This window comes from Sceloporus undulatus, chromosome 5 (assembly GCF_019175285.1).
Source record: "Sceloporus undulatus isolate JIND9_A2432 ecotype Alabama chromosome 5, SceUnd_v1.1, whole genome shotgun sequence".
Taxonomy (NCBI): domain Eukaryota; kingdom Metazoa; phylum Chordata; class Lepidosauria; order Squamata; family Phrynosomatidae; genus Sceloporus; species Sceloporus undulatus.
In genome coordinates, this window is record NC_056526.1 from 85,333,407 (window position 1) to 85,359,636 (window position 26,230).

At 40.3% G+C, this 26,230-nt stretch overlaps 1 protein-coding gene across 4 annotated transcripts in view; it reads right to left on the reverse strand.

The window, feature by feature from the left end:
• Positions 1–26,230, reverse strand: part of MAGI2 (membrane associated guanylate kinase, WW and PDZ domain containing 2) — a 782,933-nt gene that overhangs the window by 33,758 nt on the left and 722,945 nt on the right. For all 4 annotated transcript variants that reach the window (XM_042468280.1, XM_042468279.1, XM_042468278.1 and 1 more), the window contains 2 exons: positions 23,132–23,275; positions 2,835–2,973 (listed from right to left, as the gene is read on the reverse strand). In XM_042468280.1, the coding sequence (XP_042324214.1) occupies positions 2,835–2,973; positions 23,132–23,275 (283 nt within the window). The remainder of the gene's footprint in view (positions 1–2,834; positions 2,974–23,131; positions 23,276–26,230) is intronic.

Genomic DNA, 26,230 nt, shown 5'->3' on the forward strand with positions numbered 1-26,230 from the left:
GGGACCCCCCCCCCCAATATCTGATGGTTTATAACAAAAATGCCATATCGCATTGTTTAATGCTTGGTCAGTGCAATATATGAATAAAATCTGCTCTAGGGATTCAGTGCCTCTAGAATTCTGAAATACTAGACCAGAAACGAGAAAAGTTACTGTTTTAGCTAAAACCCCCAGAATCCCACAACACTGGCACCTAACAGTAATTTTTCCAAGCTCTGATAGGATAACTTCTACAAAATGACACATCACTGATAAATAACATTTTTTAAAAAATTATTGAGATTAACTAATGAACCTCTGAAATATAAATCTAATCTAATCTAAATATAACATAATCAGATAAGCAGATGCTTATGAAACAAACCCTTAATTAGATTAAGCAATAAACAAAATTGTAACTTGTTGGTGAATTACAATGATGTTAATTGGAGTTACACCATTGCAGCTCACTTTTTTTAGTGGTTGAGGAGTCCAGAATTCACTACCAACCATGCGGTGACCAAAATCCCTAATTGGTAGAGTGTGGTGACAGGGGAGGCCAGCAGACAAGCATCCAGATATTTTCTTAGAGCTGGATGTGGAACAATGACATCATATACAAATACATCAAGAGGGTCCCTGGAGGTCCTTGTAGAGGCTTGTCACTCCACATCCCTCTATAGCAGTGATCCCTAAACATTTGTCCTCTAGGTGTTTTGGACTTCAACTCCCAGAAACCCCACCCAGCTTGGCCAACAGCCAGGATCTCTGGGCATATCAGAAGGACCAAAGTTTGGCAACCACTGCTCTATAGGAAAATCTTTGGACACTTGCTTGCTGTTCCCCAGAATCTAACCAAGTCAGAAATGGCCAGATTTAGGGTACAGCAGCTAAGAAAAGATGGGTTTTGGTTGGAAGGGAAATTATTGTAGCTACATCTTATAGCTCTGTTTCTTGAGGCAGAATCATGACATTATTTTTCCATTTAAGCATACTTTAGATTGTTAGCAATCAAAAGTCCCCCTCCCTCACTTTGAACCAGCCAGCTTAATTTATCTCTTATGTCCCCCGGACTTACTCTCTCAGCTGAGCATACTCTGCAGGTGTATTTCTATTGATTTATTCTCATGAATGCCTGGGAACATATTTAGTCATCTATCTCATCATAACAAGGGGAGTAAGTGCATTTTCAAACAACAGGATGGGGAGAAGAAGGACTAAGAAAATGACTCAGCCCATCAGAGCATGAAAAAAATTACTTTTGGACTACAACTTCCAAAATCACCCAGTGAGCCTTACCAGTGACCATACTGGCCGGAGGATTCAAGAGCTGTGTTCCCAAAAAAGTAACTTTCCCAGTGCTGCAGGTAGCAATTCAGTTAAGGCCCAAGATATTTGTTAGGGATGTTGTGGACTTTCTTTCATTGAAATTTGTCTCCCAGAGTCTAGGTAAGTACCAGTCAGGAATGGTTTCAGGACCAGTTAAGAATGTATCAGTACTGTATATTCTTTGGCAGATGTGGTACACGTTTTCAAGTCAGAATCTGGAGGAAAGGTTTCCGAAATAGCTTCAAGCTAAACAAATATTACATGGCTTTAAAATTTGTAAAGATAATCATTTAAGTCTAAATCTGTTACTCTAAACTAGAATAGATCAACTGAATCATTCAATTCAATGCATTTATTTTAGTCAGATACTATATGTGAAAAACAGGAAAAAGGACAATACAGCATTACATTCAATCAAGGGAATTTACCAAGTTCTCATTAAATTAGTGGCTTTATTTGAGCTGAGACTAGCACCTGGATTTAGGTTTTAGGCTCCTATGTTTTTTCATATTGGCATAAAAAAGAATTTGAAAGTAAGACTATTGCAATGGGAAAATGACAAACTGTTTTCTTTCGGAACAAATTTCTAAATTTCTAATTGCACCTTGGAGACTATTCCTTTAATTAAAAGGAAATAACTCTAGGTTACCTAATATAATGAAGGGATGCCTGCATTCTAATATCCCTCTGCCATCCTCATTTTTAAAAACATAATGTCTTTGTGGTTATATTGAGAAAATGCATAAATGGCTGGTTGTACTATGCCAAAATAAAAATGATTGTTATTCCTTTTTAAAATGTGCATTCCTCCTTTTCCCCACATTACAACCATGACAATAAAATCAATCCCATCCAGCCCGCAAAATAAAAACATCAGAGCAGTAGCAAAACCCCCAAATAACCCCAAGGAAGCATTAATAGAGAAATAAAATATATACCCTGCACATCTCTTGTTATGAAAATACTTGTAACTATTTAACTCTTAGAAAGTTTGTTGTTACCAAAATCTTCCCATGCATCTATCCATGTACATATACAGTTCTGTTTATAAAAAAGCCATGTGAAAATCAGTCAGAAGACATTCCACTGGTGCTTAAAGCATCTCTTATCCAACCAGGTAAGTCATGAAAGTATTTGGGATCAATATAATAGAAAGTAAAGCAGTTGCTGCAGCTAAGTATCTCTAGAAGTCATACAACCACTTAAGTAAATGTTACAGCATGTACCTCCATCTTGATTTGGGGCGTTTACAAGAGATGCATAGCATTGAATGGGTCCCATCTCAATGCACCAGTCTGCCAGTGAAACAGACACCACTGGAAGAAGGAATTTCCTTTTCCCCATTGTATCTGCTTCACCTCTTCAAAACATCTGAAGAGGGTAGAGGCACCCTCCCAAGCAGATCTGAAAAGGTGTAGAGAGGAAGGGGAAATCCACTAGTACAATGCGGGATGGAGTCCTATACATGTAATTTAAAACACAAAGATGCTGTAAATCATTCAAGAATAAAAAAAGTGAAAACCCACCATATTCTGGGACTTGTCCAGTTCCACGTTTCAATAGCAACCGCACTCTTCTGCCACCAGATTTGATTAGTTCTATTGCTCTGGCGTGTGTCATGTCCCTTGTGCTCTCCCCATTAATTTCAATTATTTGATCTCCCACCTGCCAGATTAAAGAAAAGAAAAGAAAGAAGAGAGAGAGATGCAAAGTTAAACAAATGCAAATAGTGTATTTAATTTTGCATATTCAAATGCCTAATATGTACAATTATGTGCACATATTATTCACATACCATAAGTTTTAATGTACATGGATTGCAGCTATATATTTGTATACATGGAACAAGGACATTGCACAAGGAGACACCAGATTCCTCCTTCCTCAAACCCATTGAAAATACTTAATTGGCCTAGCTGGCCTAGCTATACCACCACCAACCATTGACAGAACACAGACCCAAATCTTCTCCCAGCAGAGACCAACTCAATCTGCCCAATGGGATAACTGGCCCTGATGCAATAATGACAAACAAAAAAGTAACACAACATGCAGTCATATCCTAGGGACATCTTTCTGCCATCTTTGATACTTAAGTGCTCTTTTGCTGAAATTGCAACTTGTACAGATGCTCAGGATACAAGAAGAACCACTTTGCTCAGTACACTGAACAACTGCTAGGATTTTTGAGAGTATCCCATACATAGAAGAAGTAAAGAAGGATGCAAGCCTGAGTCGAGCTTGAGCCCCTAGCTGGCAGTGAACTCGAACCTTATGGTTTGTGAATGAATGGCTGCAGTACAGGCATTTAACCACTGCGCCACCAAGAAGACTCTCAACAAGACTGTCAGAAAATATTGAGAATGCCCAGTTCTTTTTGTTTTGATTGTACCTAGTAGTGTTGCTGGGTTGTATGTGTGTGTAGTGGTGTGGCCCAAAATGGGGTGAGGGTGCCCTTCCTATTTTTGCCACTGAAGCTATGTCTCTTAAGAAGGGGACTGCACCAGCACTGTACTTGAGAGTAGGGAGCTGCTGTGGTGGTCTACTCATAAGTAGGGAGCCATTGCCACCCCTACTTGCAAGTAGATCATTGGGGTCAATTCCTACTCATGAGTAGATCACTGCTGCTTCCCCCTTTGCTGCAGGGAAGGAGAAGGCATTAGTGGACCCTTTTGGCCACACCACCGGCAGCCCCTGCAACGGGTGACACCGGGGGGGGGGGCAATGCATCTGATTGTACCTGCATTGTCATAGGTTTTTCTGCTTTTCCATCTAATCCTTTCGTAAAACATGCCAGGTTTCCCTTTCTCCCTTATGTCCCTTCTCTCCTCCATCTCATTGATCATGTGTCACATTGAGTGTGAAGTAGCATTTCAAAAATCGATTTTCACCAATTTCCATCAATTTCCACAGAGCCTTTATTATTAATAATCAGGAGTTACAGTTATTGTACTAAAGTGCTTCAGCAATATCACCAGTTAAGCATTAGAATCAGAATCTTTTAGTGATAACATTCCTCTTTCCCTCACTTGATCTCTGTTGAATCTTCATCATGGAAATATCAGCAGTGTTTACTTGGTGGCCATCTTTACTAGTTCCGAGATAATTAGAACACATAGGCAAGTACCGAATCTTTTTATTTTATAATAAATTGAGCTAAAAATAAACTCTCCTCAGGCATGGGAATAAACAGGTTTTGGCAATACCAGGAATTCAGTGGAAATATTAAAAAGCAATCAGTATGTCACCAGGATATCAGAAATAAAATTGGTTCGATTATGGATAAAACTGGCATTTTCAGAGATTTTAAAAAACTATCTGGATGCTGCCTAATTCATTGTCGGTAGTGCCCAATATCCTGGCCCTGCATTTGCCTCTACCTGTCCCACTTAACTTGGTTTCTGTTCTCACACTGCAACAGCTGTCTGCATGGGTGTCCTGCAGAGCCACCTGGTACAGCTATTGCCACCATAGGCTGATTGCTTCTGAGGTCAGAATGACGCACTCAGTGATAGTCAGGTGGTGGGTGCCTCATTCTGACCTTGTATATATAACAAGGGAAACCATTTCTGCTGGGAAACCATTTGTATATTTTGTACAAATGAATCTTTCTCAGTGAAGTTCCAAAGTGCAAAGAACTTTCCCACTTTTTGTTGTTGTTGAGGATGCAAATATTAACATTAGTTCCTAGCGCAGTGCCGTCACCAAGGTTGGTGTCACCTGGTGTGGTAACTCACAGTGTCATCCCCTCCCATTCACCTTGTCCCATACTACACCATACAGAATCCCCAGTAATGTGTTTTGTACTCATTTTAGTCATAAATTATAATTCTCATATAGCAATAGCATTTACATTTCTATATCACTCCATACTGAACTAAGTAGGCTCTAAGCGGTTTATAGCATGTAAGGTAATTGCCCCCAACAAGCTCATTTTACCAACCTACAAAAGAAGGCTGGGCACTGGGATCGAACTCGCAACCTTTTGGCTGCAGTACTGGCCAACTGGTATTTAACCACTGCACCATCAGGGCTCTCTAATCACTGAATATAATGGCAACAGTTGTGGCATAAATGCTAGCAAAATTAAAATTATATCTTTCAATTACAATATCACAGGCAAAGCCCAAATGCATTTACATGTACAGTACATAGTTTCATGTGGTTAAAGTGAAAAATTGATGATGTGATGTTTTTAATTTTTTTTAAAAAAGAATATTTTTTTCAAAAATTAAATTTAAATTTATTATATGTATATATATTTAAAAACCCCTCTCTTTTCTCCTCCCACTGAGCCTCAGCCCACTGAACTACCTCTTCAGCCTTTTAAAAGGCAAACATCGCAGTCTGTTTCTGCCCAAAGGCAGATGTTTGAGGAGCAGTGGTGCCATACTCTCTTAGGGTATCTGCACCCCCTGCACTCCCTAGAGATGCCCCTGCCCTAGGGCACACACAGAGGGGAGACAGGAAGAAATCTGCCATCTATTCATTCATGGTAGAAAGACCTTATGAAGATTGGCTGCTCTTGTTCCTTTAAAAAACAACAACAACTACCCCATAATTCATCTCCAGCAAGGTCACAAACTGCATCACTTCTGCTCCAAGCACAAACATACCCTTTGTTCATGGCTGCAATGTAACTGTTGTCTTGCTTGACAAACATTTAGAAGCTTCTCCCCAAGAGCAATTCTCTTCATTTGTCAAACAAGCCCAGACTGTGAAGAACAGACAATGCCACACAATGGCTCCCTAAACCCCATAGCTCAGCTGTCGCTTGACAGGCCAAGGGTTATCACTCATGCGGCCAAGTGAATGTGCAGTCAGTCAAAGAAGTGTGGTATCAACAGAACAACAGGTTGCCCATCAGCTCCAGCTAAATAAAACTTCAATTCCTTTGGCTGGGACATTTGATCACTGTGGCATAAAATGACGGATAACTTAGGAAGCTTTTTCTTTGAAAGGCAAGGTACAGCTGCTAGACAGGAGGACACATGGCTGAGCAGATTAAATAAACACAGTTATCAAGAGAAGAGCAATGCATCTGTTTTGCAATAGCTCAATGTGAGCAGAGTTCTGTCTGCCAAAGAAGGAAGAAGTCAGACTATAGGAGGTATCTGGCCACCAATACATAGAAATGCCATTTTAGTGAGAATGGGAAATAGATTATATGGCAGTGGCCTCTTAGAGGATAAACAGGATAAGATTTCAGAGTGCTTTACAATAAATTAGAAAAATTAAGTACACTAAAATTACAAAAAAGGAAAGCCATGTGATGGATTCAATCAATGTGGCTTAGTCCATCCTGGGAGAACCTAAAAGAAACACCAATCCCCTCTATTCTCTTTATGCTTCTTTTAGGGGAAGTGGCAAAGAGCCACCACAGCCATTATTTTTCCACCCAGACATTCAAAAGCTGTGCCACAGTAGAGAGAGTAGAGGGGGCTGGTGCCTTCTTTAGGTTTTCCTGGGACAGACTAAGCTCTCGTCTTTTGTCACCCTATTCGGATAAGGGGATGGTTCCTTTAAAACAAAGAATTAAGGTACAGTACTTATATTGACCCATGAATTTGCTGACCCAGGATTTTTGGGTCTATTTTTTGACTAAAATTTCTAGAGCTATACATGAGTTTATAGTCAGCCCTCCTTATCCCCGGATTTTTTTATCCACAGATTCAAGCATCCACGGTTTAAAAATATTCAAAAGAAGTACTGTATAAATTCCATATAGCAAACCTTGATTTTCCACTTTATATAAGGGACACCATTTTGCTCTGCCATTATATTTAATGGGACTTGAGCATCCACGGATTTTGTTATCAACAGGGGATCCTAGAATCAAACCCCAGCAGACAACAAGGTCCCACTGTATACAGTACATTAGCAGTTAGGTAGGTATTATTAAATAAGTTGGCCAAGTGGTTTCACATGCCTTTTTCTGTAGTTAATTTACAAAGGTGAGCCACTGCTTAGCCAGCCAGTGCTTTCATATTGGAGCGTTGTGTATCCCTAGGCAGTTCCCATGAGGCTAGCTATATTTTTTCTCATTGGAAGCATGATCATGCAGTGTCATTCCCAGTGATATTTCAGATATTGATTTTAAAAATCACCTGCCACTATGTCCCATCATAAGAATCTCTCCTACTGAACTTCACTCCACAGAGCATTTGTTGCACTGCAAAAGGATTTCATGCTCCCTGCTCAGTTTCCAAAAGATACAGCTGAGCCCAATTTAAATAATCCACACAAATGCCTGAAATCAATAAACAGAATATGTTTTTTTTCTCTGCAGAATGAAGTGCTCTGTCACATTCACAAATCATTTGCACTTCTTTGATACAACTGTAAGCTACATCGTCATTATTCTTTTCATTGACACTTATTGAAAGCAGGGGAGTGCTTTGCTTAAAAGAAAGAGTCATTGCAGCTCAGATTAATTCAGATTCACCAGCCATGCACCGGAACAACTGAGCTATGAAATTGGGCAGCTTGTTTTGTAACAATAATGAGGAGATAATATTCCAAGGAAACATCTAAGTTACATTATTATTGATAGGTTAATTATGAATAAAAGTGTATAGCTTTTAAAAACCATTAAAATAACGAGACTTGGATGAATGCAACATTTACACATGTTTAAAAAATACTTCTGGTTAGCAAGAAGATCATTGATGTCCTTCTTATCATGCCTTTTGTGTAAGATCAGGAAACATCTATTAATTTTCTTTGAATTGTCACAGACAAGTATGTTTACATGGATCCTGCAGAATGAAGGATCCTTGATTTCCATTAAGTCAATGTTTCTTCATGTATCTGATGTGGAAGACTGGCAATTATTAGTGCCAGGGACCAGCATTACAGTTGTGCCCACTGGGTATTTATTTATTTATTTCATTTGTATGCTGCCTTTTCCCCAGAAGGGACCCAAGGCAGTTCACACATAAAAACATTACCAAAAAAATTAAAATTAAAATTAAAACAATTAAAATAATTTAAAAGCAGTATAAAATTACATAAAAACTGTTATATACAATTGTTTTTCTCTCCTGGAACTTGCCAGGGCCAGCTACCAATGGCTCAGAGTCTCATGGAAGCTGGTCAAAGGACCACCACTGAGTAGCTCTGCCTTATGTCATCTTCATCTGTTTCTAAGGGATCTGGGTTTGGTATTGCTGCAATATCTGAGAAGTCAGAAAAGTGTTCTCACAGTAAAGAGTTACAATGAGGTGCTGAAATATGCTGTAACAGCATCCAAAGTTTGGTTCTATTATCTTTTTGAACTCCAAATTCCCAGTCAGCATGGAAAAGCCTAGGAAATGTAGTAAAAAGGTAACTTTTCCATGATTTTCTCAATTGTGCACCCTCCACATTCTGCTGTAGCCTCCTGTTATTGTATTCTGTTGCAGACAACGGCCTAAATCCAATTGCTACCCTAAAGTAGAGATGACTTATTGAATACATAAGTACTGAATTACCATTTAGCAGTGGATTCACTGGGTCTTCTTTAGTTGGGACTAACAGCTGCATTTAGGCCAGTGATGTCCTGCATACCAGCAAGGAGTGATCCATATATATTGAAAGAGCTGGGCAATAATTGCAGCCCATCTTTTTGAAACTGATATGCAGAGGCACTACCTCAAAACCAGGGGCAGACAATGTGCAGCCCTTTAGATGATGCACTGCAACTCCCACCAGCCCTAGCCAGCACAGCCAATGTTAAGGGGAAATGGGAGTTGTAGTCCACCAACAGCTGGAGGGTCAAAATCTTCTCATCTCTGCCCTTAATGGTGTTCACTATTGGGTCAAATCTCAAAATAACTCAGCTTTAAGTTGACAGTACAAGACTCACATAGAAAGAGACACATAAATTTTCTACATTGGAATTTCTTATACAGAAAGGTTGGGAAGAAATCATGGAGAAAGACTAGCTAGAAAACTGACAACGCCGTTGTGATCTGTGTCTTGGAAAAAAAAAATCCAGAATACTGAGGAGGAGATGGTCTATGGTGGGATTAGTGGGAAGGATACTTATTAACTGGAGCATGCAATGGCTTGGAATAAATGCAAGTTCCTAAAGGTATTTAATGGGTTAGTAAATATTGTCAGGCAATGTGCACGGTTGACTTATGACATCTCAAAGCAATTACAGTAGCCTAACTTAAAGCAAGTTGCCTGCTGTGCCATTCTTGAATAAGCGAGGCTCTGCCAACAAAAAAAGCTCATTACAGGTGCACCACTTCCCTGCTGCACCAGAAATGAATGTAATTGCTGGCATAGGCTTTCAACCTGTGTTAAGTGAGGAAATTTAATGGTAAAAACAGCACCCGATGATTGTGTACAAAGGGCACTGCTGTCTGTCGTCTTCTTAATGCATTTTATAATTAAACCTCTTGAAAGAGACTAATTGCCCTACGGAAAGTGACATCTCCTGTTTAGACATGCATTGCGGTTTCCAAATTAAACGTTCAATATCTTATTATTATTTTTTACCGGCATCCTTGCTGCTGACAAAAAGAGGCAACATGGGAAGGCACAGCATTATGAAATTTTCTTAATAGCAGTGGTCCTCCCTTGCCCCTTCTACTTGTGGATCTTTTGTTGGTGAAATATAACTAATTATAGAAGTTGTCATAACAGCAAACAGATTCAGGGAGTCAGCTGGGGTCATACATGGCTGGTATATGGTGCATGAGACAGGATCCTCTTGATTCAGTTTTTATCTCAGATGCTAATGTATTGTGTGGCCTTCAATAAACCACTCTCCTACATCTTCAGCAACACTTCTGTAGTATGGAGACAGTAACACTGGCCAACCTTATGTGACACATTCTGAAACTTAAAACACTACATAATATTAAGTACGATTACAATAAGTGCGTACATTTACAGTGACTTTGTATGCTAGGGCTATTTCACAGTACACAATTATAGCACTGCACACTACACATTTATAGCACAGTCTAACTGCCATGGCAACATCCTATGGAATCCTGAGAATTGCAGTATAGGGAGGAATAATTACATTTTTAATCAAGAAGGCCCTCATGTCCCCACAACTACAAACCTCGTTTCAATAGGATTGAACCATGGCAGTTAAAATGGCATCAGAGTACTATAACTGTTCATTATGAAAGTGCCCCTGATTACTACCACCAATCTAGCCTTCATAGAAAAGGCCTTATATAGTTTTTCAGCGGGACCTTGCTTAGTGGAGAGATGTGTCTTCCTCATAAGTGGATCTGCAAACAGTAGAAGCATAAGCCAATAAAGCCAAAGTTCTTCGCTAATTCCTTGGTCTGTGTTTCTAATGGAAATCATCCTTACTGAGCTGGTGAGGATGATGGAGTTTAGACAAGAGCGTTCTCTCCCTGCTCTACAGAATAAACCTGGTGGACAGCAACCTGTAGGGACAGCTAAGGTAATTTCCTCATCTTGGACAGGTAAGCAACCTTAAGCTCTCTGGATGTTTGGCTTACAACTCCCACCATCTCTACTTTGCATCACCAATGGTTGCTTGTAGGAGTTATAACCCAAGCCATTTGGGAGACCAGAGATTTACCATCTTGATCTAAGGCTAGTTAATAGCAATAGGCAACCACTTCAAAAGGCAACCATGCCACTTCTTAGAACCACAGTCATAGAATCATAGAGTTGGAAGAAACCACAAAGGCCATCCAGTCCAACCCCCTGCCATGCAGGAAATCTCAATCAAAGCACCCCCTGTGACAGATGGCCATCCAGACTCTGCTTAAAGGCCTCCAAAGAAGGAGACTCCACTACACTCCAAGGGAGTGTGTTCCACTGTCGAACAGCCCTACTGTCAGGAAGTTCCTCCTAATGTTGAGGTGGAATCGCTTTTCCTGGAGCTTGCATCCATTGTTCCGGGTCCTGTTCTCTGGAGCAGCAGAAAACAAGTTTGCTCCCTCCTCAATATGACATCCCTTCAAGTATTTAAACAGGGCTATCATGTCACCTCTTAACTTTCTCTTCTCCAGGCTAAACATCCCTAACTCCCTAACTTGTTCTTCATAGGACATGGTTTCCAGACCTTTCACCATTATAGTTGCCCTCTTTTGGACACACTCCAGTTTCTCAATGTCCTTTCTGAATTGTGGTGCCCAGAACTGGACACAGTATTCCAGGTGGGGCCTGACCAAAGCAGAATACAGTGGCACTATTATGTCTCTTGATCTAGACACTATACAGTACTTTTATTGATGCAGCCTAAAATTGCATTGGCCTTTTTAGCTGCTGCATCACACTGTTGACTCATGTTCAACTTGTGATCTTCTTGGACTCCTAGATCCCTTTCACACGTAGTTTCATTCAGCCAGGTGTCCCCCATCCTATATCTGTGCATTTCATTTTCCCACCGTAAGTGCAGTACCTTACATTTCTGTGTTGAATTTCATTTTGTTAGCTTTGGCCCAGCTTTCTAGTCTATTGAGGTCATTTTGAATTTTGATCTTGTCCTCCGGAGTATTAGCTATTCCTCCTAATTTGGTGTCATCTGCAAATCTGATGAGTATGCCCCCAATTCTGTCATCCAAGTCACTGATGAAGATGTTGAATAGCACTGGGCCCAGGACAGAGCCCTGTGGGACCCCACTGGTCACTTCTCTCCAGGATGAAAAGGAGCCATTGTTGAGCACCCTTTGGGTTCGGCCAGTCAACCAATTACAAATTCATGTAACAGTTACTTTGTCTAGCCCACATTTCAATACCTTGCTTGCAAGAATGTCATGGGAAACTTTATATATTATATATCCATAGCATCCCCTTCATCTACCAAGCTGGTAATTTTATCAAAGAAAGAGATAAGATTTGTAGACTGAAACGTATGTTGATTCTTTGTGATTATGAAATTGCCTTCTAAATATGCACAGACTCTCTGTTTAATGATCTGCTCTAGAATCTTTCCTGGTATTGATGTCAGACTAACTGGACGATAAATGTTGGGATCCTCTTTCCCCCCCTTTTTGAAGATGGGGACGTTTGCCCTCTTCCAGTCCTCTGGGACTTCTCCTGTTCTCCAGGAGTTCTCAAAGGTTATTGCCAATGGCTCCCATAACATTTGCCATTTCTTTTAATACTCTTGGATGTAGTTCATCTGGTCCTGGAGACTTATATTCATTTAGATTAAACAAGCATTCCTGTACTATCTCTTTACTTATTCTGTGCTGAAATTCTCCCGTTCTGTCCTCTGCTCTATTTTCCTGAGGATGAGCACCCTTTTCCTTTTCTGAGAACACAGAGGCAAAGAAGGTGTTAATTCTGCCTTTACTCTGTCTTCTGTTAGCATTTTGCCATCTTCTCCATGCAGTGGCCCTACCATTTCCTTCTTCCTTTTGCTGCGGACATATCCAAAAATGCCCTTTTTATTTTTTTAACCTCTCTAGCAAGCCTGAGTTCATTCTGTGCTTTAGCTTTTCTGACTTTACCCCTACACAGGCTAGCTATTTGTTTGAATCCCCCTTTGGTGATATCCCAATTTTTCCATTTTTTATACATGTTCCGTTTAAAAGTTAGCTCAGTTGAAAGCTCCTTAGTCAACCATCCATCTGTCCACACAGAACTTTTAACCGCCATGGGATTTTTAGACAGGGTAAGGTGGAGTGGCATGACAGGGGAAGAAGAACAGCAATGTCCACACACTGGAAATGTTTTCTTAAAGAAAGATGTGCAATTCAATTGGAGCAAAACATTGTTGTGCATGGCTTTATGAAAAAGCTATTGTCTTGAAGGGGGCATCCACACTGCAGAATTTGGTTTGACACCACTTGAACTGCCATGGTTCAATGCTATGGAATTCTGGGAATTACTGTCAAAACAGATTATTTCTGCAGTGCAGATGCTTCTGAAATCTCCTTAGAATCAAACTACTCTTTGTCCAGATGACAGTGCCCATGGCCTCCAAAGTAAAGCAGTAAGCAAAAATGTTAATTTATTCTGCTTTCCATACCCTGCTTCTTAATTCACCAGCCTTCCTAAAATAATAATAAAAAATAATCCTCCAAATTTACTTAAGTAGTGACACTCCTTTGGCTTACATGTTTGTTTTAACTAGAAACCCCAATACCTGAATCTGGAATCTTCTGTGAGGAAAACATGGATTTTGTTATTCTTGGCATTTGTAAAATTACCTTCCTGATTTTTAACAGTTCAATGAAATTTTGCAAAACTCACAAATAGGTCACTTTCTCGGTTTGTCAGGAGTTCTGAGGAGAGTTGGGGATGGGTATATTTCAAACTAATACACCTCTCCTAGCAGCTGCCAGGGATAGCAGCCAATCCTTTTCTGGCATTTTTGTGTCTGAAAAATATTGAGGGAGGTCTGGCAGAAGGTCCAGGCAAACGTTATTGTTGTGTGCCTTCAAGTCATTTCTGACTTATGGTGACCCTAAGATGGACATGGTGGCTCCATGGTTAAGACTGTGACTTTGACGATCGGCAGGTTGGCAGTTTGAGACCCAAGCGCTGCGTGACGGGTGAGCTCCTGTCACTAGTCCCAGCTTCTGCCAGCCTGGCAGTTTAAAAAAATGTAAAAGTGCAAGTAGATAAATAGGTACTATTTTGATGGGAAGATAACAGTGTCCTGTGCAATCATGCTGGCCATATAGCCATGGAGTTGTCTTTGACAACACTGGTTTGGTAAAGGGGAAACTTTTATCTTTACCTTTTTAATTTTGGCAAGATTGATTCAGAAGGAGTTTGCCTTTGCCTTCCTCTGCTGTTGAGAGAGCGTGACTTGCCCAAGGTCATCCAGTGCATTTCCATGGCTGAATGGAGATTTGAACTTTGGTTTCAATTCATAGTCTAAGGTTCAAACCACTACACCATGATGGTTCTCTCCAGGTAAGCACATGGGGTATTAAAAGGGGTTGGGGGCTGCAATCTCCCCGCTCACATTTTCCCCATGAAGCATGTGTGTGGGTGTTTTGGTGTACACACACTGAGCCTAGAGAATTAAAAACCAAAACAATGGTGTTGGACTCAAACAACCTTCTTTTCTCCCTTGTAAGAAGTTGCCCTCCTTCTTCTCCCATCTCTTCCCTCCTGCAGGCTTTTGCTGCCCATTGACTCCCTAACTCCAGTGCAGCAATTGGACTAAATTTTTCCTTGTTTTCTGTTTGCTAGACCTTCACTCTTTGGAAAGTGATGAGCTGCTTCACTTTGGTCTCGCTGGGACTGAACGTTCTTTGCTCCTGGTGTAAACAAATGATAGGAAGGGTTGTCTTTCATCGCCCTCGGTTGGATAACTGGAGCGACCGCATATTAGTTTGGTGTCCCTTGACTGAGAAGATAACAAGAAGTTGAGGGTTTGATGTTGCTGCTAGTATTAAGGAAGATGTTGCATTTATTTTTCTCTCTGTGGCTCCCACCTGAATGCCACAGAAGACAAAAGAAATTGTAAAGCAACAGTGTTTTTCAGAATACAGTTTTAATTATTTATGTGGCTAAATCTTACCCATGATGCTCTGATAAGAAGTCTTGAGGTTTGTCTGTTTGACATCTTTGAGAGCTGTAATTTTATTTAAGTACATATTCTAGAATATTATGCATAATTTACCAGGGGCTATGCTAATTCAGTTTACAATATCAAAAATGTGTATATTATAATAGGACATGCAGGCTTAAAAACAATACTATTTTACATTCCAATCTCTTTCCTTCTCTCTCTCTCTCTGGCTGTGTCTGCATGGGCCAAGTAGCATGTCCTCCCTCATCCTCATGCAGATCAGTCCAACTGACACAGGGCCTAATCCCTGGTTCTGGTGCAAAATATCTGAGTGATGCACAGACAGTTCAGCATCAAACATGCCTTATACCATCCTTACCACAGATTTTAAAAACTCAATTTTCACTTCACTTCTTCCCAAAAAAATCTGGGGCTCTTTGAAGTGACAACAGGTGGCTGTTTACTTACAATGCATCCCAATGTGCCACCCAGCGCTGCTGGTACAAGAGGCTCCCTCTGAGGTCAGAATGAGGTGCCCAGTCTTGTGTTTTGTTCTCAGAAACAGTGATTTGCAACAGCAGTGGCAGTAGTGGGTGGCACAGTGGGATGTTGTACAGACAGCTTCCCACTGTCGTTCCAGAGTGCCTGGGTAACAGGACAACTTCAGGGCAGCTTTGGTGCCAGAATACTCTGGACTGTTCCTGGAGTATACCTGGCCCATTGAGACACCACTTCTCTTTCTCTCTTCTACTACTGTTAATTAAACCTGATTTAAAGTGACAATTGTTTCTTTTCTGGAGGTTTTAAAAATTTCTCATGCTCCATGGAACTATAAAGACATATGTAATGAATCAAGCAGGGGTGGTTTGTGAGAAGCAAGTTAGCCATACCTGAAAAAAATGGGTAGCCTTTTCCTTTTCCTTTATCTTTCACTGGATAAATACTATTGTGTTCGTTCTTGGCTTTTATAAAGGTACTGTATAATGGATTGCCTATTTGCTCCTGATTTACGATGGAATCAGCTGTACAGCTGAACTCCATTTAGCATTCTAGAGCATTTCTTTGCCACATTTGTGCTACATCCAGCCAATTTGTGTCTCTTTGCCTATGCAAGCTTCTTTGGGACCAGCAGATTATGGAAAGCAGGCTAATGGATGTCTCGCCATGCTACACAGTTTTATTATTCAGGTTGGTTCCAAGAATTAACAGGTAAATCAGAAGCTAGGGACAACATGACTAAAACTGAATAATGATATCTGCCATAGAGAGTCAGGGTAAAGTCCTCCAAATGTATTTGGAGTCAGTGTTTCCAAAACAAAAGGAAATTTTTGAAAATTTTTGGGATTTATCATTCAGCAATAGATTTCATGGGTCTACTGTAGTTGAGACTAGTAGCTGGATTTAGGCTTTACATAATTTATTTCCACAGATTCTGGCACACTTAAACAGATGCATCTGATGGAATGGGTTAGAGTTTATGAAATGTTATAGTAATTAAAAGATTATAGCAAATAGAACTTGTTAGCCTTTAAGGAGCCACAGATTCTTGGATTGTTTTACCGCAATGGACTAACAACATTGTCAGAGTTCTGTAGCTGGGGCTTGGTATGTTACTAGTGGAGTCTTAACTGGTGTTGCATCTACACTATAGAAATAATGCACCACTTTAAGTGCTGTAGCTCTGTCCTATGAGATTTTAGGATTTGTAGTTTTACAAGGTCTTTAGCCTTCTCTACCAAAGCATGCTCCCAGGATTATGTAGAATGGAGCATTATTTCTACAGTCTAGATACACCCTAAGATCTCTCACTATCTCCTGCACCCTCCTCTGAATCCTCCTACAGCCATTACATAGCCAGGGGACAATGGTAGATAGCCATTCATCAGATGGCTGTGCTTGAGCAGCCAGCCCCAGCCTTTCAGCTTCTTGAGGATGCCTTTGTTGTCGTACTGAATCACAGGGAAGTCAGGTTAGAGCATGGATGGCAGAGCTGTATTTCGTCATCTGAACTGAGCATAAAAACACACACATGCATGTCACCAACCTGATGCCAGCCTATGTATTTATGGGATTGTATTTTCAGCTATCCTTCCTCCAAAAAGTTTTATGTTGTCCTAATGTTTGCTCTGTTAGGCAGGTTATGCAGAGAGGTGAAAGGGATTTTTGAAGGCCATCCAGTGATGTTCAAGGTTGAAAGGACTTGAACCAACCCAAGTCCAAAATTTTGTTAGCTACAGAAGAGTCCCGTGCAGAAAACAAAGCATGTATAAAGGAGGGGTAGTTGGGTGAGTGGGAATGCTGCTCATGGATCGCCTGCTTTCCACAACCTCTGCCTGCTTTCCAGAGACTGTGAACAAAACCCACAGACATATAAAGTGCAGCAAAAATCAGTTCAAAGTAAGTAAATACTCATTTTACAGAATTTGGTACAGAGATGATGAGACTGCTGAGCCAGCAGGGAAACATGTCAAACAAAACCTCATTGTATCAGGATTGTTGATTGCAAAAAGAAAGCACCTCCAGGTAATTTTAATTCCCTGTTTGTTCTCCTAAGTATCTCTATATCATTGTAAACCCAAGGCAAAGAGTTCTCCTGTTTACTCAAATATTTCATTAGCTCAATGTCTAGATGTGCTCCAGGGCATCCAGAAAATGAAATTTCACTGTATTTTTGTCCCCAGCACCTGGGAGACTTTGCTCTTTTCCATTTGTTGAACTCAGACAAACTCTGTTTGTTTCTTTTTCCAGCGGGCATTTTCAATTGTCTTTTAAAAATGTCTTTGGTATTGCTACTCATATGTCTTCTATAAACAGATACTTCTTCTCTAGTCTCTGATAAGCTCAGTACTCTCATTCTTGTGTACCCATCATTCTCAGTTCATGCATTTGTACTGAGTCTATTGACCCAGTCAGTGATCTTCACTGAAGAGGCTCTCACATCCTTTACTGAATGCACTACTGCTGTTTCTCTTTCTTCCTCTATTTAATCCTGTTGCATGAGTTTGCTGAAAGGGCTTCATCATACCAGCAACTGCAAGCTTTTAAACTTTGGAAACCCTGCAAGTTTATTCCTCTCATTTCTCTTTTGCCTTATAGCATTTCTCTTGTTCTGATCTGAGTGCTATAAGACTAGGCACAGGTTAATTCTTGTGCAGGGGACATATATGTGTATATATATATTTTAAAAAGGGACACATGTATGATAAAAAGCAAACAACAAAATTGTGCCCCCCCCCAATGTAATTCTTCAGTCTGTTCAAGGGACTTTTTGATATCACACCTGCTTAAAATTCTGTATTAATGTCTGTGTTTAATAATGGAATGGACCAAAGAATTTCAGAAGAAAATCAGCCTGTGCTTCATAGATTACAGCAAAATCTTTGATTGTGTACATCATGCAAACCATTATTTGCTTTCAAAGAAATAGGCGTGCCACAACACCTCATTGTCCTGGTGTGCAACCTCTGTTCATGACAAGAGATCACTGTCAGGACAGAATATGGATAAACAGAATGGCTTCTTATTGACAAGGGGGTCAGGCAAGTCTGCTTTTTATCACCCTATGCATGCATGGTATAGATGGAACATAACACATAGAAAGTGGGAATAGAGATGTGAAAATTGAAGGAAGGACCACTAACAACTTAAGATATGCAGATGACAGCATATTACTTGCAGAAAATAGCAAAGACTTAGAATGACTACTGATGACAGTTAAGGAAGAAAGTGTAAAGGCAGGTTTACAGCTGAACATTAAGAAAACTAATATAATGACGACAGATGATGTACGTAACTTTAAAGTGGGTGAGGAAATACAGATTCTATACCTTGGTTCAGTCATTAATTAAAATGGAGGATGTAGTTAAGCAATGAGAAGACTGCTAAGACCTGGAAAGATAGCTATGAAGGAATGAGAGAAGATCCTCACGTGGAAAGATGTATAATTAAATACCAAAGTCAGGATTATCCATGCCACAGTGTTCCCTATTTCTATGTATGGTTGTGAAAGTGAAACAGTGAAGAAAGCTGATAGAAAGAGCACAAACTCATCTGAAATGCAGTGCTGGGGGAGAGTTCTGCAGAGGTCACAAGCTCACAAGCTACTGATACAGTCACGAAGGTGGAGAATCTGGCGCCATACGTTGACGTGTTGCTTCACGCACTGCATAACAACGTCAAAAGCGTTTTAACACTGCCAAAAGGAAAACAAATGGTTCCTAGAGCAAACCAAGCTTGAGCTCTCTCTAGAAGCCAAAATGACTAAACTGAGGAATGGTTTACTGGAAAAGCTAACAATGCTCTGTAAAGTGAAAGGCAGCAGGAGAAGAGGAAGACCGTGCTGTAGATGGGTTGATTCAATCGAGGAAGCTATGGCTCTGAATTTGCAAGACCTGAGAAGGTCTGTTAAAAGCAGGATCTCTTGGAGGTTTCTCATTCATAAGGTCATCATAAACTGAAGTTGATTAGATGACAAATAACAGTAGTGAATTAATGTCAGCAAAGAGCATTGTCAGAAGGACTCCTCATATTTGTAATTATAAGGCATTATGAGTCTGCTTTGCCTTTTTCTCCTTAACAAATTTTCTGCAGTAATGAAAAAGATGTAACAAACAGCGGAAAAATAAAGGAGGGTTACAAATAAAGGCTGATGAAATATGAAGAGCCTATAAAGGATAATGGAGTGATAAAAAACATTTAATATCTCACAATGCAATCCAAAATGCTACATGTGTTAGACATTCTAAAACCATCAGTGGTTGTTTTTCAAAAGCTCAGGCACTGTCTGTTTCATGAAAACAATTTCAGTTTCTGGCCTGTTTTGATAGCTGTGAGAGATACTTAGAGCCTCTTACATTGCTCTTATACCCATGATTCAGACAACTTTCTGACACATGTAGCCTTATGTCTCTACAGCAGATAAAGCTGATTCTATGCAGACTCCAGCCCAGACCATTCTGTGAAAGCAATGTTCTGTGGTAACTATGATTATGCTGTAATATATAGGAGGTGATTGCTCAACTAATCTTTCATCACTGGTTTCAAACAGGGTGACTCTAAGCAGAATGGGTAAATGGCAGAATTAGGAAAAACACCCAACAGTTCCTCCCATTAATAAAATACAACTGATAGTTATATGTCTAGGGAATGCTAATATAGTGCCAGAAAGGAGAGACAAATGCACAGTGTAAGAAACAAGCAAGTCTCTACATAATTTCTTCCATATATACAGTGCTTTTTCATTTTTACTGATATTGCATTATTGATGTTTGTAGCTCTGTGAGTTTACTCTCATCATTCACAGCTACAAAAATGTAATTTTCTCATTTGCAATAAGATTTTTTTAAAGTACAGATTAATATTTATACAGACTGAGTATATCCAAAATGCTTATGACCGGAAGTAATTTGGATTTGGGGGGATTTTAGAATACTTGTACAGTACTTGCATACATGTATATAAAGAGGCTATCTTGGAAATGAGACCTAGCTAAGGACCTTATTACACTAGAGGAATCCCGCAAAGAAACGGGATTTAAAGTAGATGTGAAGTAGAAAAAAAAGCCTCAAATGCGGGAGGTTTATCACACGACGTTTCTGCAAACCTGAAATAACATGAAAATAAAGTGAATATAAAGGGGAGAAAAATGACATCTTTTTATTTTTGAGATGTTCCGAAAGTAAAAAGGTTTTGTTCTTCTCCCCTTTATGTTTGCTTTATTTTAGTGTTATTTCACTAGGGAGGTTTGCAGAAACATGGTGTGATAAACCTCCTGCATTTGTGGGTTTTTCTAGTTTAAATCTAGTTTAAATCCTGCTTCTGAGCTAGTGTGATAAGGTCCTATGTCTAAACACAAAATTCATTTATGTTTCATATGCACCTTATACACATAGCCTGCAGGTAATTTTATACAATCTACTGTAATAATTTTGTGAATGAAACAAAGTTTGTATACATTATATACCATCAGAAAGTAAACGTGTCACTATCCCAGGCAAACATGTAGACAGTTCTGGATTTTGGAATACTTCAGATTTCAGACTTCCTGATAAGGGAGACTCAATCTGTATCATGTTCTTCTGAAGTCAGCCATTTCCATCTGACATGTTAGTTTCCCTGAAAACCCCTAGCTGTGAAGAGATGACTGTGCAGTTATGGTTTTTAGTACTCATAATAATTGTTATTTTAAAAGAAGGTGGGTAGAATCCTGTTGGGCAGTGACAAATACATAACCTAGAGCTATGCAATCATAACTGCTATGTATTCACAATCCCTATGTAGCTCCCAGTTTAGGGGCTACATAGGGACCGGGAAAGTCGTTCAGACCCCACATACTGGTAAGCAGCCACTGGGATTGATGGGGGTCTATTTCCCTATTGATCGAGAAGCAGTTTCCTCCCCTTCTTGCATGAGTGATCTCAAGTGTGAATGGGATTTGCAACAGGGGTACTTTATCTGCCCGTTGCACTAGTGATTGTTCATGGGAGGGATGTGAAAGTCAGGCAGCAACTTCTTGACTGACAAAGGAACAGATCTTTGTTGATCCCAGTGGCTGCTTGCTGGTAAGTGGGGTTTGACGGGGTCTGGCTGGAATCCACTAGGTAGCAGAGTATTTGCAGTGCTACATAGTACATAATGGTTGTATAGGATTCCACCAGCTGTTTTCTGAAGTAAGAAGAAGGGGAATCCACAGAACATTTGGATGAGTTTAATTGACAATTATGTAGGAATAAATAGGATCAAGGTTCCTTTTTTTAAAAAAATCTCTCTGCACAGGCTGACCTGTTTGTTCAGAGGTAACAGCATGGCATAGTGGTTTGAGTATTGAACCAGACCAGGGTTTGATTCCCCACTCGGCCATAAAACCCACTGGGTGAGCTTAAGGGAAGGCAATGGCAAACCTCCTCTGAACAAATTTTGCCATGAAAATCCAGTGATCTGTTTGCCTTAGGGTAGCCATAAATTGGAAGGCACACAGCAACAGCAAAGTCCCACTAAGTTCCGTTGTGCTTCCTTCCTGGTAAGGAGGCATAGCATTGCAGCCCAAGGATGCATTTCTACAGCCCAATGTTCTACGTCCCACTGAGTTCAGACTCACAAGATAGAGTTGCTTATAAAAGACAACTGTAAGGTCTTTAGACCCAAGTCCTGTTCCCTAGTCCGAGCAAGAACAGAATCACTGAATCAATTCCTGAATGGCAAATCAACAGGTAGGCAAATCTAGTTGAAACAATGGACTTACTCTAGCTTGTACTAACAGTATCATTTAAGCCATATTGGCTAGGGCTCTGTAAATTGACTCAGAAAGAAGCACAGCATGAATCTAATTTCACAAAATAATACCTCTAAGTAAGAGATAAGAAAGAAGTCTTGGAAAGTCCCAGGTTTTGTTCTTGTCAAAACCAATTTTATTTTGTGGCTCCATCCTGAAGTATTTCCTGGGAACTTTCGCCCCTACCAAGGATTTGTCATTCCTACTTCCCAGGTCAGTTCAAATTAACCTACTATTTTTTAAAATTGAAATTTTGTTATCATTACTTGGCTGTCTGTTCATATTATCCCAAAATTAACTAGGGCTAGCATGGGGAAAATAAGGCAGGGGTGTGGTGTTTACATGACGCATACCCCCAAAGTTACCGGAAGCCAGAAGCTGTTCTGAGGCCATGCAGGAGAAAAGCTGGCCCAAGAAGGAATGGATTTAATCCACTACTGCCAGTGATCTATTTGGGTCTGTAGTGGCAGCCTGCTTTGGAAGTGGGCCATGTGGTTGCTGTCGTCCTGGCGCAGTTGAGGCTGGAGCAACCTAGGCCACTCCTTCCAAGCCATGTACTTCAACACTAAGATGATTGCTACCAGTAAACACTACTATTACTTCTAGGACATAGCTTCAACAGAAATCAAGCAAGCGGAAGAGGAATCCCTGTACCAAAGCAAAATTATCCTAATGTTTTAACTAGTGTAACAGTGCTAATGCATTTTAATACTTTGTCTATAACTATTGAATAATAATAATAATAATAATAATAATAATAACAGGCTTAGTGAAAATTGGTGAAAATCAGTTTCTGAAATGTTGCATGAATTTAGGTGTGACACATGATCAGTATGGGAGGTTTGAGAAGAACACAAGGGTGTGTGTGTGAGGGAAACCTAGAAAAGTTCAAGAAAGAGTTTGGATGCAAACCTGGGACTATGCAGGTAAAATCAGAACTGGAAACTCTCAATATTTCTGGAGACTGTTCTCCCTTCCAGATGAGTTGTGTGCAAAAGAATGCACCCTTGCAGCTTGAGTCTCTGCCTGTTTACTTGGAAATGAAGTTTTACTTCGTTTAATATTGCTTCCTTTCAAATCACCTCAATCTGTCTTACCCTCATCCTTCCATTTCTTATTGCTGGCCCATCTTCTGCCAACCTCAGGACATAGAGATCCATTTTGTACTCTCGTCCTCCTCGAATACTGAATCCAAACCCTTTGGCTCCCTTTTCCATGTCGACAGTAAAATAATCAAAATCCTGTGTGGGAAACATAGATAAAACAGATTATTTGGTTTGCAATCCATTTGAACATATAAAAAGAACACAAGGAAAATAGATTATTTTATTTGCAACAACACTTTTTTTCTGTAATGAGATTCAGATTCCCAATTCACAGCTCACTTAAATGAAAGCACATAGATCAAGGTGATTTACTGTTTAATACCTGGCCCAGTTCACACTAGTTGGTAGCAGCCCTGGTATTATTAGTGAGCACCCAATCTAAAGTACTTCACATGGGGTCCAAATACACAAAAGCCTGGAAACCCCCTACCGTTTGAGGGTAAAACTTCATGAAAACATGGTAGTCACACACTCAGGACTTCCTGCAGTGTACCTGTGTCACACATTTTGGTATGTGGTGGAACAGACAGGTGGGTGTACATGCTTTCCCCACCAACGGCAATTGTTGCCATCTGGAAAGTGTCCAAAGTAGACCTAACATTTACTGGTTTGGACATCACAATAAATAATAATTTATTGCACCAAGAAGGAACCTAAACAAGAAATGGCTATATGTGCTCTTTCCCACCCCAACTGCTTCTCGTCTCATATTACCAAGGCATTCCCAACAGATATCCATCCGGCCTCTGCTTCAAAACCACCAAAGAAAGAGACCATCTTTCTCTGAGGCAGTGCATTTCACTGCTAAATAGCATTTACTGTCAGAAAGTTCTTCTTCGTGTTTATCTGGAATCTCTTTTTCTGTAGTTTGCATCCATTGCTCCAGGTCCTAGTCTCTGGAGCAGCAGAAAACAAGCTTGTTCCATCTTCAATGAGACATCCCTTCAAATATTTAAACATGACTATTATGTCACCTCTTAATCTTATCTTCTCCAGGCTAAACATACCCAGCTCTCTAAGCTGCTCCTCATAGGGCATGGTTTCCAGACCTTTCACCACTGCTTACTGAAATATAGTATACCCAACTTGATACAAAGGCTGTTGTGAATTAGTCTGTTTGAATGAAAATAAATAAATAATACAAACCCACAAACCCACACACCTCCTGCTAGTTAAAGACTCAAGTTAAGGCTTGAGAAACTGGAGCGTGTCCAAAGGAGCGCGACTAAAATGGTAAAGGGGCTGGAAACCATGCCCTATGAAGAATGACTTAGGGAGCTGGGGATGTTTAGCCAGGAGAAGAGAAGGTTAAGAAGTCCTGTTTAAATACTTGAAGGGATGTCACATTGTGGAGGAAGCTAGCTTGTTTTTTGCTGCTCCAGAAACTAGAACCCAGAGCAATGGATGCAAGCTGCAGGAAAAGAGATTCCACCTCAACATTAAGAGAAATTTCCTGACAGTAAGGGCTGTTCGACAGTGGAACAAACTCCCTCGGAGTGTAGTGGAGTCTCCTTCTTTAGAGGTCTTTAAACAGAGGTTGGATGGCCATCTGTCGGGGATGCTTTGATTGTGATTTCCTGCATGGCAGGGGGTTGGACTGGATGGCCCTTGCGGTCTCTTGCAACTCTATGATTCTGTGATTCTAAGGCTTTCCTCATCTCAGCTAAAATTCTACAATGCCAAGAAATCAGAAGTTACATCTGAAGTCTCAACAGACATACCCTTTCTTTGGGAATGACGTTGGGAAATGTCATGGGTTGTACTTGCATACTATTTAGTCAACTTGCACTTGATCTTTCAAGCTCAAATCCATAGGAGGAGTCCCTTGGATATTGATTTTAAAGTACAGTGGCTGCTTAAACACTACTTCAATTCAGAGCTTCTGCCAGATAATAAGCAGTCTAATGCTCAGAAGCCACCTTACCTTTCAAAAAGTTTGCAGCACACATCTCAGTTAAATGTAGCACTCCAGGTCAATGTAATGAAAGAGTGTGGGCAGTGGAAGATATCGTACTCCCAGCCATTAACACATGGTTAATCAACCCACTTTTAAAAACATCTGCCCAGCTATGTAGTTTTCAGTGGCGAGTTCCCTTAAAAACAGTTTTTCCATCTGAGGATCAGTTTATACCATCACCAGAATTAAGGATAAAACCTTTTCTTGAACTCAGTGTTAGTGACTATGAGTAGGTTTAGTAACTATGGCCCAGTACAGACTGCCAGAAAGCAGCAGCATGGGGCCGATTTTAGGGCTCAGGAATATGGAGTGTTCATATGCTCCCAAGCCCTACCATGCCCCGCTTGTGCCATCATGGCGTGGCCCCATCCACAGCACAGCATCCAAATGTTGCCAGTGAATGCGTGCGTCATCAGTGCATGTGAGTGTGCCAATGGCACAACAATGGCGCCTGGCATGTGGACTAAAAAGAACCCGCTTTCAGCAGGTTCTTTTTAGTCCTGACAGAGGCCGTGCTGTTTGGGTGGTGCAGCCTCCTTGCAGCATAAAAATGGGTGGCTACAGACCACCCTTTCAGCTCCTATGTTAGATTATGAGCTGGGTGAAGATGTGTTACATGTCTGGAGTATTTATCAGACATTGCACACCCTCTGTAAAGACCTGAGAAGAACAAAAGTAGGGATGCACATGTGAAATGGGTGTGCTGCTTATATAATATGTTTTTTTATGTGCTTAGTGACTTAAAAGCAGTATTTTCATTGGATTGATGATTTAATATTTTTTTAAAAAACCTTTGCACCATTAACTTTTTAAAAAGTTATTTTGCTTTCACTTATTTGGAAATTTCTCTGAGTCCTCTTTTGGGAGAATGGGAGGATGTAAATTAAATAAATGAAGAAATAATATGGAACACATGCTGATGTGCATTGGCCAGGAAGTATGTTATCTGCATTGGGTCTCTACTCATTCCACAATGAGGCCTGCGACCCAGTGCAAAATGTGATGCCAAAGTGTGTCCATTATGCATTATAATTACACAACAGGGTGCTGGGTGTGCACATTTGGCAGTGATCCACAAACACTGCAATGTGGCAGCATCCAGCACAGGGACTATATAAAGCAATCATAACTCC